The 14,462-nt window shown below is 51.2% G+C and overlaps 1 protein-coding gene across 1 annotated transcript in view; it reads left to right on the top strand.

Moving 5' to 3' along the window:
- Window positions 1-14,462, top strand: part of ADCY1 (adenylate cyclase 1) — a gene marked incomplete at its 5' end in the record, with an annotated part of 120,431 nt that overhangs the window by 93,263 nt on the left and 12,706 nt on the right. The window contains 3 exons of the mRNA XM_082846256.1: window positions 10,051-10,167; window positions 10,880-11,026; window positions 11,658-11,756. Coding sequence (XP_082702382.1) covers window positions 10,051-10,167; window positions 10,880-11,026; window positions 11,658-11,756 — 363 coding nt within the window. The remainder of the gene's footprint in view (window positions 1-10,050; window positions 10,168-10,879; window positions 11,027-11,657; window positions 11,757-14,462) is intronic.

Genomic DNA, 14,462 nt, shown 5'->3' with positions numbered 1-14,462 from the left:
TCGTCTAAAAATGGGGAGGCGGGTGTGTAGTAGAACAGAGGCTGCAGGAGAGTCTTCTCATTCTGACACGTGAAGAAGCAGCTGTCTGAGGGAGTTCATTCTGTTCAGTCCTCACAGCAGCCCTGCCCGGGAGGTGGGATTACAGATGGGGCTCAGACACGGATGTGACGTGCCCAGGGCCAGGGCTGGAATGACTGGAGGTCCCAGCAGGTCTGTGGTGGGTGGGAGCGTCTGCATACCAGGGACCCTGTGTGCAGCCAGGGTCCCAGTCCAGAGCCACGTGGCTCTGAGCCAGGTGTCTGGGTGCACCCCGCCGTCACCCCACACTCTCCCTGCCTGCTGGGGGGCCCAGTCTCCTTTTTTTTCTGCCTGCCCACACCCTTGCTTCAGGAAGACGGATGACGCCTGTCCGTGTCCTGCGGTGGAATAGGCAGGAGGTCAGTGGCTGAGGCCCTCGCTGGTCAGCTGTGTCGGGTGGGCAGGAGGTGGGCCTAGAGTTAAGTGGTCCTCCTCGGGAATCCCACAACTCCACTTGGGGTCCCTGGTCCGCAGTAGAATGGAATGAGGACCCTAATCCCATGTGGGAGTGTATTGGTTGGGTTCTGCAGGAGGAGGTTTATTCCCGGGATTGGTCTGCGAGGTTACGGAGGCTGACATGTCCCGCCGTCTGCCACCTGCCGTGAGAGAACAGGAGTGCTGGGGTGTACGTAGTCCAGTCCAGGTCCCAAGGTCAGAAACCGGGAGTGCTGATGTCCGAGGGAGGGGGAAGATGGACGCCCCAGCTCAGGCTGAGAGCGGAGTGCCCCTCCTCTGCTATTTTCTTCTCTTCAGGCCCCAGGGGATTGGATGACGCCCGCCCACATTGGAGCGGACGACCTCCTCCCGCAGTCCAGCTAGTCAGAGCTAATCTCTCCTTCAGACACACTCAGAAGGGATGCTCACCAGCGATCCGGGCGCCCTGTGGCCCAGTCAGGTTGACATATACAATTAGCCACTGCAGTGAGGAACGATTACAGTTCCCTTCCCAGCAGGCTTGGCGCACAGTCGGTGCAGACACCGTGTTACGTCTGACAGGCTGCAGGCCCCACTGGGCTCTCTCCGGAGCCACTGCCGGGTGTTCTCCCCATGGGAAGGAGGGGCAGGCAGGGGGGATGGGAGGGCTGGCTGTGATGGGGGTGGAAGGCAGCGGCCACTCCAGTGGAAACTACTGTTCACCCTCTAGTTTAATTAACCTGGAAAAGACAGATGCTACTAAAACAGGTTGCTGTCTGCACACCAGGGCAGGTTGTATTCAAGATCATGAGGAATCATTCCATTACTCTGGGTAAACAAAAGAATGAAAATGTGCGTGTGTGTGTGTGTATCTGTCTGTGCACACACGGATATGCTAGGTGAAAAGCATGGCTTATTTATTCCTTTTTATACAGCAGCTTTGCTGAGGTGTAATTCACATCCCACGTGGTTCACGCACCCATCTAAAGTATACAATTCAGTGGCTTTCAGTATATTCACAGCATCGCGCAACCAACACCACAGTCAGTTTTAGTACATTTTTATGCTGCCCAAGGAACCCCCATAACCATTAGCGGTCGCTCCCCTTTTGTAGCCACCCCCCAGCCCTGAGCCAGCACTCATCTACTTTCTGTCCCTGTGGATTTGCCTGTTTCTTTATTCTTCAGCCTGTACTCTTAAGTCAGTGCCTGTTCTGGACACACTGACTCCCTGTGTGCGGCCAGTGGGAGCCCTGAGCCAGCCCTTGCTGGGACAGACCCCTGATTCGCAGGGGCCTGTGGCCCAGCCCTGTCTTCACTCCATACCTGGATTCCAGGTGGGCAGGAGGCTGCTGAGATCTGAGCCCCCTGGCTCCCTCTGCACAGGCAGGGACCCCCCAGGTGGGCTCTCTGGAGAGCACTGGCCCCAGTTCCTGTGCAGCTTGGGCAGGGCCCCTGGTGAGGGCGTAAGGGTGGGAATGCACCTGATTCTGGCTCACCCCGCTCCTCGGGGGACTCAGGCAGCCGCCTTCACCGGTGCCAGATTGAGGCCGCAGCCCACACGATGCCCAGCCAGGGTTCTGGGAAGAGCCTGGGCTTCTCTGGGCCTCTTGGACGCTTGAGACTCAACCGTGGGAGGGTGAGGGGCTGGCGTCGAGGAAAGGGGACAAGGTGTGTGCCAGGAGGGGGAACTTCACAGAGACCCCGGGGGGAAAGGGTGGCGGGGAGGCCATTGAGGGGTCAGAGCCCCCTGTTCTCTGTGGGCAGGGCTGACTGCTGGCCCCAAAGCCAGGGTGGCAGGATCCCATCCCTGTCTCTGGAAGGTGGCCTGGCCGTGGAGTGTGATGGAGCAGGGGCAGGGGGAGGCACCCCCGGGTGGGGACCCCACAGTCACAGGGGCCACCAGGGGGCAACTTGGAAGTGGCCCTGTAGAGCCCGGGCATGGTTGTCCATCAGGCGCGGGGGTTGCGGTAGAGGTGGGTGTGGTCTCAGGCACTTAGCACTCAGTCTGGGCAGAGGGCAGAGGGCGCGCTCCAGACCAGTGAGGTCAAGAGAGCTAATGGCACTTGGACCATCTGAAAGGTGGGGCAGCGATAGGACAACCCCAGGCTGGTGCAGTGCCCAGGGCACCACAGTGGAAGGGGTCCTCAGCACCTGGGACAATCTGGGCCACCAGACAGGATTCACGACCTTCAACCAAGGGACACAGCCAGCCCCCAGTGACCATGCTGGGAGGGACCCAGCACGCTCTCCTGCCTCCCTCCCAGCCCCTACTGATGGTCCCACCGGCCGAGCCCGGCCAGAAGCCAGCGGCAAGGGGGCCTGTAGGTAGAGCCCTCTGGGTGGGTCCTGGGTCAGCACAGACGCCAGGGGAAGAGGCCGGCGCACACCATTCCTGGAAAGGGGATGCGGCTGCTGCAGTTTGCCAAAGCCGCGCCAGGTAAGGGAGGACGGCCTCTTTGTGGTGGGCTGTGCCGCTGAACTTTGTCTTGTCCGGCTCCGGCCGGGTATCCAGGGTGACCGGGCAGGCTGGTCCCCGAGATGTGTCTACTCGCCGTCCGCTGGGCCCTCTGGTTTAAGATCTTTCAGTTATGAGTAGCTACTCAGAGCTAGAGAAGAACGGGCTTAGGATGAGCCAGGAAGCGCTGGACCGGCTTGGGGGTGTGGGAGATGGGGTCTCCCACTCGTTGACTGGGTGCCCGTTCTGGACCTCACGCTCAGAGAGTGGGATTGAGGCCCTGGCTGTCGGCTCCCCCAGCCGGGGACCCCTTCCCCCAGGCAGGCAGGCAGGTTCTCTCATCTGGATTGGCAAGAGCTGTTCTTGGCATTGGTGTCCCCTTAAATGTTACTAAGTCCAGTGGTTGACCCTGTCCTGGGGTCCTCTGCCAGCGATACCCCTTGCACACCCGGCCCCACGGTGAAGAGCGCTTTCCAGGGAGTCTGGTGCAGGAGAGAACCTCTGTGTCATGGGGGAAGGGTTGCCTACATGGAACACACTGACATATTTTTCTAACGATGTGTAACGAGAAACGCCTCGCTTTCCTGTAAACGCAGCAAAACAAGGAAATTTCTAGACTTTGCCCATTTGCCCTCTGGATATTTCAGCATGTCGTGCAGAGGCACATCAGAGTGCCTCGAACTGTTGCAAAATTGCCAGACCAAAGACTCAGTGGGTTAATTATTTATTGAGACCCAGCTGGTTCTATAAACCTAAATAAACAGATGGGCTTTTCCTTCCTGACGACTTCCTCAACCTCTTAATCTGGAACTATCGGAATGCCTTCGCTCCAGTGATTTTTTTTCTTTGAACTCAGTAGATAATCATGATGACACTTATAATTTTGATCATGATAAAAATTTCTCTCTCTACAATGAATGCCTATTCCGACGGTAATTCCCACTTGTGCAGCGGCCATTCTCAGCACTCGGTGGCGGGTGGGGAGCTCAGACGTGGAGTTCCCAGTGGCTGGGCTGAGCTGAGGCCTGCTGCAGCTCCTTCTCCAGTCACTTCCCAGGCCTCCTTTCTCCACACGTGTGACAGGCCCACGGCCTGACCGGGCCCCCAAGTTGGTGACATTAGCCTATAAAGATAACACCTGATAGAGTCGTGGAGATTTTGGAGGAGTTAGCCAGGGAGAGGTTCTGTCGCTGTTGGATGGTGTTTTATATATGTCAGTTAAGTCAGGTTCTGATTTTCTCTCTAGTCATTCTATCAAGTTTTGAGAGAATGGTGTTGGAATTTCTAACTACAACTGTGGATAGAACTTGTTGCAGTTCTATCAGTGTCTGTTTTATGTATTTTGATGATCTGTTATTAGGTGCATAAATATTTAGGATTATGTCCTCTTGATAAATTGAAACCTTTTTCCTCTGATCAACAAAAAGTCGCTCTTCGGGCTTCCCTGGTGGCGCAGTGGTTGAGAGTCCGCCTGCCGATGCAGGGGACACGGGTTCGTGCCCCGGTCCGGGAAGATCCCACGTGCCGCGGAGCGGCTGGGCCCGTGAGCCATGGCCGCTGGGCCTGCGCGTCTGGAGCCTGTGCTCTGCAACGGGAGAGGCCACAACAGTGAGAGACCTGCGTACCGCAAAAAAAAAAAAAAAAAAAAGACGCTATTGTATACCTGTGGGCTAAAACCAAAAACTCCAAATAAATATCGATCCCTAAAAAAAAGATCTTCTTTTTCCAGGTAATATGCTTAGCTCTGCAGTCTGCTTTGTCTGATATTAATATAGGTAATCCAGCTCTCTTGTTATATGTTTTTCCATCATTTTACTTTTAACCTATTTGTATCTTTTTATTTAAAGTGGATTTCATATAAGCAACATACAACTGGATCTTGCCTTTTAATCGAGCTGTTCCGTTTACAATTAATGTGATTATGGATGTGGTTGGATTTTAATCTTTAATCTTCCGTGTTGCTGTTTCCTGTTTGTCCCATCTGTGCTTTGTTTTCATTTTCCTCTTTTTCTATTTTAGGTTAATTAAATATTTCTATTATTCCACTTGATCTCCCTCTCTTCTTATTAGCTCTAACTCTTTGTTGTATATTTTTAATGGGTACTTATCATAGCTTGTCTTCAAGTGGTATTATACGACCTCACATATAGTATGAGAACCATAACAACAGTATGTACATCGGTTTCTTCCATCCTAGGGATTTTGCCATTGACACCATCATAGATTTTATTTGTACATATATTATAACCCCCCAAATATATTATCATTTCCATCATAAACATTAAAGTCTATTTTAAAGATATGTTATAATGAGAAAGAGTATTTTTTGTTTACCCACATAGTTATGATTTCTGGTGCTTTTCATTCCTCTGTGCAGATCCAGGCTTCTGTCTGTTGTCATCTTCCTTCTGCCTGAAGGACCCACTTTGATGTTTCTTGCAAGTCTGTTGGTGATGAATTCTTTCACCTCTTGCGTGTCTGAAAAACTCTTCATTTTGCCTTTGTGGTTGAAAGATACTTTTGCTGGGTATAGGATTCTGAGTTCATGATCTTTTTTTTCTGCTCAGTGCGTTAAAGATGTTCCGCCACCTTTCGTCTGGCATTGCTTTTAACGATAAGTCTGCTATCATCTTTATCTCTGTCCCTCTGACCCCACCTCCCCTCGTGTTTCACCCTCTTGACAGTGGGTGGGGGGCTCCTCTGGATGCCTGTGCCCCGTGTGGCCTGACCAGCCTGGTCCACCCTGGATCTCCACACTTGTCCCCTCTGCAGGGCAGCCGCTCTCTATGGAGACAAGCCCCATCACTGATCACCTGCCCAGCTGATGCAGTTGTTGATGCATGTCTCACAGAGTGCCTTTTCCTCAAGTGAGACGAAATTATCAAAGGGAGGCAACTAGGAATGATTCAGTTCAAGAGTTAGAGATGAAGTCCTTCTCACCTGGGGACTGGTGACCTCTGTCTCAGCTTCTCTGTGTGCTTTGGAAAGGCCCTTTCCCTTTCTGTGCTTCCCCAGGAGGAGGTGGTTCTGAGAGCCTGGGCGTCCCGAAGAGGGGGTGTGTGTACCCCAGAAGGCAAGTGAGATAGCACAGTGGGGTTTTGGAAGAAGACATCATGATGTTAGCTTATGTGTGAACTTGGCTGGGTCACGAGGTGCCTAGTTATCTGGCCAAAGGTTTTTCTGCGTACGTCTGGAAGGGTACCTCTAGATGAGATTAGCATTTGAATTGGGTTCAGTAGAACAGATTCCCCCTCCTAATGTGGTGGGCCTCATCCAATCCCTTGAGGGAGGCCTGAATAGAACAGAAAGGTGGAGGAAGGGAGAATTGGAGCCCCTCTCGCCTGACTGCACGATCTGGGACATCATCTCTGCCCTCAGCACTCCGGTTCTCAGACCTTCAGGAGTCACACCACCAGGTCTTCTGGGTCTCCAGTTTGCAGACAGCAGATGCTGGGACTTCTCAGCCTCCATAATCACGAGAGCCAACTCCTCCTCATAAATCTCTTCCTGTATATCTATATCTGCCCTGTTCTTTCTGTTTCTCTGCAGAACACTGCGGAACAACATCAGAAGTTCTGTTTATAGTGAGCGAATCTGAAAATTAAGAAACATGCTTTCCTCGTTGAAGAATGAGCTGGCTGGGTTGATCTCACCCTGGCCAGATGTCACTTCTAGGACACAGGCAGGGACATCACTGCCCAGGCATAGCGAGGCCGGTGCCACCCTCCCTCAATTGCTCATTTTTAGCGAGCTGTCCTTAACTCCACCTGCTGGGTCAGGGTCTGCTTGTTCGGCTGGTTAGACCGAAAGCTTCACGGCACCTCATAGGGGTCACACCGAGAGTCACAGGGCACAGTGGCTCACCGGTCATCTGCCGGGAGTTGTCAGGTTGTGCTATTTTTTGTTTTTGCTCTGTTCTGTTTACCAAAAGATAGTGATCCCAGGCTGGGTGCCCTTCTGAGATGCCGTGTAGCTGTCTGTAAGTGTCCCCTGGTAGTTAATTTCTGGAAGGTAAGCTCCCATAATCTGTCCTATAGAGTCAGGGGTCAGATTTTTGACACGTGAGAAGGAACGTGCTTTTTTAATTTAATTCTTTAATTTTTAATTTTTTTGTTGAAGTATAGTTGATTGACCATGTTGTATTAGTTTCAGCTTGGTTATCTATTTTATATATAGTACTGTGTATATGTTAATCCCAAACTCCTAATTTATCCCCCCTCCTCTTCCCCTTTGATAACTAAGGAAACTATGCTGTAGAAAAAACTTTTTTTTTTTTTTTTGGCGGTACGGAGGCCTCTCGCTGCTGTGGCCTCTCCCGTTGCGGAGCACAGGCTCCGGACGCGCAGGCTCAGCGGCCATGGCTCACGGGCCCAGCCGCTCCGCGGCATGTGGGATCTTCCCAGACCGGGGCACGAACCCGTGTCCCCTGCGTCGGCAGGCGGACTCTCAACCACTGCACCACCAGGGAAGCCCGAGAAAACATTTTGAAAATGGATGTTGGATGTGTCTCTGTCGTGTGACTTTGTTTACAGGAATAATGTATATTACCCACAGCTCTTTCTTACCAATACTTCCTGGCTGGTTGGAAAGTCTTACAAAAAGAGAAGTTCAGTGGATTTTCATCTTATTTGTGAAAAATATAACGATCCAACTTCTTCTGCTTAGTTTGTAAGAAGATAGACATTTATCAGTCAGATTTCAACAGAAACGTTCACATCCGTGGATGGATTAAAAAGTAGTTGATTATTTAGAAAGAGAGTTAATCTGATAGCCCATAAATCTGAGTTAGCTGTAAATAAATTGAAATAAACCGAAATTAGAATGAAAGCTTTTCAACACACAAAGTGATCAGTCAAAATTTTTTAAAAAGTTGAAACATATTCAGTTACACTGCATTCATTAAAATACTGTTAACGTTATATTTTGGAGAGAGCAAACATTTTTGTGCCATTAATAAATTTCTAAACACCTGTTAGTTAAAAAATATTATTTACTTTCTCTTTACCTCATCTTTCAAAAAACTTTCTTTTGTGTGTCAGTGCACACGTGTTAACAGGAAATTAATTATATGTGTCTTAGGAGAGGTTCCCGTTTCCCTTGTGAGGCCTTTCTTCCCCACACGGCTGTGTCTGCTGATACCCATCTCAGCCGCTGTCCACAGCCACAGCCCTGTCTGCCGGGTCCATGCTTGTCTGAGCCGGATCCTGGGGCTCCTGGGCTCCTTCTTCTGTCCTCACCTGCAGCATGTCTACCCGCTTTAAGGGGCAGGACGAAGCCTGTCGTGCATCAGCCCCGTTGCTAACTGACGGCTCCTGTGGACCACACATCCTGTTTTCCCAGAAAACGCCCTAGAGGAGGCCTGGGACTCCTGGCTGGGCCCCCTTCCTCCTGGCAGCTGTGGCCTGAGGCCTCCTCACATCCACCTTTGGGGGTCTCACATGCTTGCTTTTAACTGGTAGAATCACTGCATGAAATCCAGCAGCGTGTAGCCGACCACTTCCACTGTTATTATAATAACAACACCAAAAATAGGTGACACTCTTCAAGGCTTACGAGCTAGCACACGCCCTCCTAACCCCTTGATAGGTAGGAATGGTGCCTCTATGAATGGGTGTTTCATTTTATGACGAGGCGATTGGAGCTCTGTACCCGGCCACTTGAACCAGGGTGTGCTGCCCTCCACGGTGTGGGTTTTGGTGGCGGCCGCAGGCCATCAACACGGCATGCCTGTGACATTGTCACTGCATTCAAGAGCTTGTTGCCCCTGTAATGCTGATGTAATGTCCCCCCAGCTGAGCTCCTTCCCTGGCTACGGCCAGATGCCAGATGTGGAAGTGGGGGACAGTGACCCACAGTGATCCAGTGGCCTCCATTTCTGAGGGCTGGCACCTGACCTTAGGCTGCCCTCAGCACTTAGCCAGCATCGCCTCTTGAGCCCTCATGGTGCCCAGTGAGTGGGGCCATCACTGCTGGTTGCATTAGTCTCTCAGGGCCCTGGAGCTAAGAGGCCAGCCAGCTGGGACCCGTACCGCACCTGCCATCTGCTTGGCCGCGTCCCCCAGTTGGACCCACCGGCTTCTACCCTCTGCTCCGCTGGGTCTGCCCCCCCTGCCCCTGTAGCTTTCTGCTTGTCTCAGCGCCCAGAGACTTGTGAGTCCTGCTGAAAGCCAGGAGATTCTAGAGGACGCAGGAGCTTAGGGAGGGTCCACGGCTGGCTTCGGGCATTCCCAGTGAGGCCGGTGATGCTCTGGAGGCACGTCGGAGGCTGCTGGAGGCCTGGTGTGTCCTGGGAGTGGGCACGTGCCCCACAGAGGGCTGCTTCGGGCCTCTGGTCCCCAGAAGATGGCTGGGGGTAGACCCTGGAAACTGGGGCCAGGCCCCTTATTGTCTGTCCTTTGGAAGCTCTAGCTGAACCGGGTGGTGACTAGTCCAGAATTGCGTGGATCCTCTGAGCCCCTAATGTTGATCTAGTCACTACCTGGAGGGGGCGTGGAGATGAGCCTGGTGGAAACTGTTGGCATACTTGGCATTTAGCTTGGATAGCAGAAAGAAGCATGCGTTACAGGTGTAATAATTCAGAGCTCTCATTAAAGAGGGTAAGGCAGACATTTTTCGGGAGTGTTGCGTCAGGCGTAGGGACCAACCACTGCAGCGGAAGAGAGAGCGGGCTCAACCCAAAATAGAGGGCGGGCAAGTGGGGCTTTGTAGCCAAGGGGCAGGGTGGGGGGCGGTGGATGGGAAACTCCCAAAGGAGGCATCCGGCGTGAGGGGGCTTCCGGCTAAACTGACCTAACAGGATCCCTGCTGAGAGCAGGCCAAGGTGATCCGACATCACCTGGCTGGGCTCAGAGATGAGGAACGCGATCAAATATCCAGGGTGATCAGAGGTCAAGGGTGGGGCGTCGGGTTAAACTGACTAAGCAGGGCTCTTGCTCAAACTGGACGATGCAGAGATGAGCGTGGATGCCCCGACGTCAGGGCCCATTGGGGAAGAGCGTCCAGAGTCTGGTCCAGGCGAGAATCTTGCTGCATGGCGGGTAGTCGAGCGAGCAGGGAAGCGTGAGTGGGCGGGCCAGTGGCTAACGGAGGACCACTCCCCAGGCAGAGGAGGAGAGGGACGACATGGAGAGGGTGAAGCTGGACAACAAGAGGATTCTCTTCAACCTCCTGCCGGCCCACGTCGCCCAGCACTTCCTCATGTCCAACCCCCGCAACATGGTGAGCACCGAGGTGGAGAGGCCCCTCGGCCACCCCAAGGGCAGGGTGGGAACTAGGCCATCTGAGGCCCCTGGGCCATGGGGGTGACAGGTGCCCAGAGCTAGCGTGCCCTCCCCTTTGATCCTGGGAGAGAGCACAGCATCCACTGTCCCCACAGGGAAGGCGAGTGGGCTTCAGTAAACGGCACACGAGGTTGGGAAGCGCCGTTTCAAGGCCTGCACGTCCTGGGTGGCCCCCTAGAAACTGCCGCACCCACCCGTAGGGCTGGCGGTTCACTCCCTTCTCTGTGCTCGGAGCTGTCTGGGTTGCTCAGAACGTCCTAGTGGCCGCGACCTACTGCAGTAAAGCTCTGGGACCACCCAGTCAGCATAGGGCAGGGCTTACGAAAGCCGACTCAGCAATAAAGAGGCTCCGGCTGGGCTTTTAGGTCCTAAAGGCACAAACCCCCAGGCTTCGCTTCACTAGCTTTGGCCTGGAATAGCTCCAGGGCTCATGTTTTCGTCCCGCTGGGCTGGGGGCTCTGCACCCACCTGTGAGCTGACTTACCTCGTGTGGGCCTAGATCCTCCGAGCCCCCTCCTCGTGTGGCACGGGGTGCCGGCGCGTCCTGGCAGCCACGCCTCAGGACTGGTCCGCAGGCCCTGCTCCCAGCGCCAGCCCTCAGTGCTGCTCTGCCTGCCTCTTCAGTGCCTGACCCAACCTTTGACCCCCAGGACCTGTACTACCAGTCGTACTCGCAGGTGGGGGTCATGTTCGCCTCCATCCCCAACTTCAACGACTTCTACATCGAGCTGGATGGCAACAACATGGGCGTGGAGTGTCTGCGCCTCCTCAACGAGATCATCGCCGACTTTGACGAGGTAAGGGCCGCCCCACAGTCCTGACCCCCTTGGGCCTGGGCCGGCCTGGTGCCCCTCCTCCAACCGAGTCCTGAATTGTGTCCACCGATGTAGCACGTTGTTCTGTGGATGGCAGGGGGCCAGGGGAGCACGTGCCTTTTGTCTCCTTGGGAATCCCAGCCAACCGTGACAGTTGAGGAAGGAAATTGGCCTTAGAATATGGGGAGGGCGGGTGCTGGCGTCTGTGCCCTGCCTTGTGAATGTCGAGCTCAGGTGGGCGGCTTCACCTGCAGGTTGGGGGGGGGGGTGGGCAGGCACCTCTGCACCCTCCAGAGCCAGGCTTCCAGTCTGCGCCAGTTCTGCTTCCCTCCCTGGGGCCCGTCTGCCCGCTGGGTGGTTGTGAGCTCAGCTGCTGGAGGACGGGGAGGACGGGGGTGTAGTCCGTATGTCTCCTCCTTGGCGCCTCTTTTAAGCACCTTTGCTGGAGCCCCTGAGGCCCAAGTTCAGCCCCAGAACTTGTCTCATGCCTACATGAAGAAGACACACTGCTTTCCAGAACGTACCTGTCTGCGGTTGCTCCTGGCGGCCGTGCGCCGCCGTGACTTTTATAAGATGTTATGTAACGTTTAACAGTTTTGTGTTTCAAACAAAGCTCATGGACAGAGACTTTTACAAGGACCTGGAGAAGATCAAGACCATCGGAAGCACCTACATGGCTGCCGTGGGGCTGGCGCCCGCGGCCGGGACCAAGGTGAGCACAGGTCGACAGGTGGGCCCTGCTCAGGGGCTGGGCCCCGGCTCTACCCCCGGCTCTGCCCCCAGCTGCCCAGGGACCATGGGCAGGCCCCCCACTGTGGGCCTCAGTTTGCCCTCTGCACTGGATTAGGGCAGCAGCTTGCAGGCTGTCTTGTCAGTGGCCAGTTCCGTGTTGACCTTCTGGGGAAGGTCAACACGGAAGGCCGGGCACAAGAACTACCTCCAGCCCTGCCCCCTTCCTACCACCCTGGCCCCATCCTGGCAGCCTGGCACCACTGAGTGTTCCCCTTTCCCAGTTCAGGATTGTGAATAAAGTCCTCAGGTTGTCCCTATAAAAAAGGCAGAAAAAGAGAGGAAGATGTAAAAAAAATAGTGTCATGGATAGAAAGCAGTTATACATATGGTAGATGCTAATCTAACTATATCAATAATCACCGTAAATGTGAATGGCCTAAATACACCAATTAAAAGACAGAAACTAACAGAGCGGCTAAAAACAAGACCCAGCTAGGTTTTCTGCAAGAAACACACTTTAAATATAAAGTCACAGATACATTAAAAAATAAAAGGTTGTAGAAAGAGATACCATGCTAGCACGGTTAAAAGCTCAAGTAGCTATCTTAATTTCAGACAAAGCAAATTACAGATCAAGGGAAATTATCAGGGATGAAGAGGTACATTATAAAGGAGTTAATTCTCCAAGAATACGTAACAATCTTTGATATTTATGCACTTAACAACAGGGGGCGAAAACGGATAGAACTGCAAGGAGAAGTAGATGAATCCCCTGTTTTTGTTGGAGACTTCATTACCCTGCTATCAGTAATCTGTAGATCCAGTTGGCTGGAAATCTGTAAAGAGAGCTGAACTGAACAGCATCGTCAATCACCTGGATGTAATTAACATCTATAGACTACTTCATCCAAGGACAGCAGAATATACTTCTTTTGAAGCTCACATGGGACATTTACCAAGATAGGCCACATTCTGGGCCATAAAACACAGCTTAATAAATTTAAAATAATTGAAATAATGCAAACTATATTCTTAGACTAGAGTGGAATTAAAGTAGAAATCTATTGCTAGGAGATAATTGGAAAATTCCAAAATATTTGGAGATGAAGCAGTACACTTCTAAGTGATACAAAGGAGAAATTAAAAAAAAAAAAGAAATCTCAAGAGAAGTTGAAAAATATTTTGAACTAAATGAAAATAAAAATATAACTTATCAAAATTTGTGGGGTGCAGGAAAAGCAGTGCTTAGAGAGAAATTTATGTCATTGAATTCATACATTAGAAAAGAAGACCAATCCAAAATCAATAAGCTTCCACCTTAGAAAAGTAGAGAAAGTAGAGCAGGATAAACCTAAAGCAACAGAATAAAAGAAATAATAAATATCAGAGCACAAATCAATGAAATCAAAGACAAGAAATCAGAAAATCAATGAAACCAAAAGTTGGCTCTTTGAAAAGATCAATAAAATTGATAATCTCTAAGCAAGAAAAAGGGAGAAGACACAAATTACTAATATAGAAACAAAAGAAGGGCCATTTCCACTGAACCAATGGACATTTAAAAGATGTTAAGGGGCTTCCCTGGTGGCGCAGTGGTTGAGAGTCTGCCTGCCGATGCAGGGGACGCGGGTTCGTGCCCCGGTCCGGGAAGATCCCACATGCCGCGGAGCGGCTGGGCCCGTGAGCCATGGCCGCTGAGCCTGCGCGTCCGGAGCCTGTGCTCCGCAACGGGAGGGGCCACAGCAGTGAGAGGCCTGCGTACCGCAAAAAAAAAAAAAAAAAAAAGATGTTAAAGTATATTGTGGACAACTCTATGGTGCTACACTGGAGGTCCTGGCCAGTCCAATAAGGGAAGAAGAGTAAACAGAAGAGTTATGAATTGCAAAAGTAGGAACAAAACCATCATTCTCAAATTGCTCGCATGTTTAGAATATACAGTGCTAAAATGTTTACATATGAGCTGATAGAATTTTTAAGTGACTTTACCAAACTTGCTGGATATAAAATCAACATAGAAATTTCTATTTTATCTCTGTATCTTAACTACAGACAATTATAAAATCAAACATTTTAAAAGTTACTATTTCCAACTGGTATAAAAGTATAACTATGTGCCCACAAATTTGGTAACTTAGGTGAAATGGACCGATTCTCTGAAAGATGCAATCTGCTAAAACTCACATAAGAAAAATAGATAATCTGGGTAGGTCCATATCTATATTAAAAATTGAACCAGTCATTAATAACCTTCCAAAACAGAAAGCACTGGGCCCAGTGCTTATTTAGATCAAAGATCTAAATAAGTCAAGAGATACTCCGTATTTCTGCCTAGGAAAACTCAGTATCATTAAGATGTCAGATTCCCAATTGATCTGTAGATTTAATGCAGTCCTGATGAAAAGTGCAGCAAGTTATTATGTGACATTGACCAACTGATCCTAAGTTTACATGGAGAGACAAAAGACTGAGGGTAGTCAACACAACATAGCAGAAGCAGGACAGAGTTCGAGGACTGACACCACCAGAAATCAACTTGCCATAGAGCTGCAGTAATCAATACAGTATGGTTTTGGCAAAAGGGAGGCAGTCAAATAAACCAGTGGAACAGAATAGAGAGCCCAGAAATAGATCTACATAAATATCGTCAACTGATCTTTGACAAATGGAGCAAAGATAGTCTTCAACA

This window comes from Leucopleurus acutus, assembly GCF_964270905.1.
Source record: "Leucopleurus acutus genome assembly, chromosome: 9".
Taxonomy (NCBI): Eukaryota; Metazoa; Chordata; class Mammalia; order Artiodactyla; family Delphinidae; genus Leucopleurus; species Leucopleurus acutus.
The sequence above is the reverse complement of the archived record's forward strand: the minus strand, read 5'-3'. Positions and strand labels throughout refer to the sequence as shown.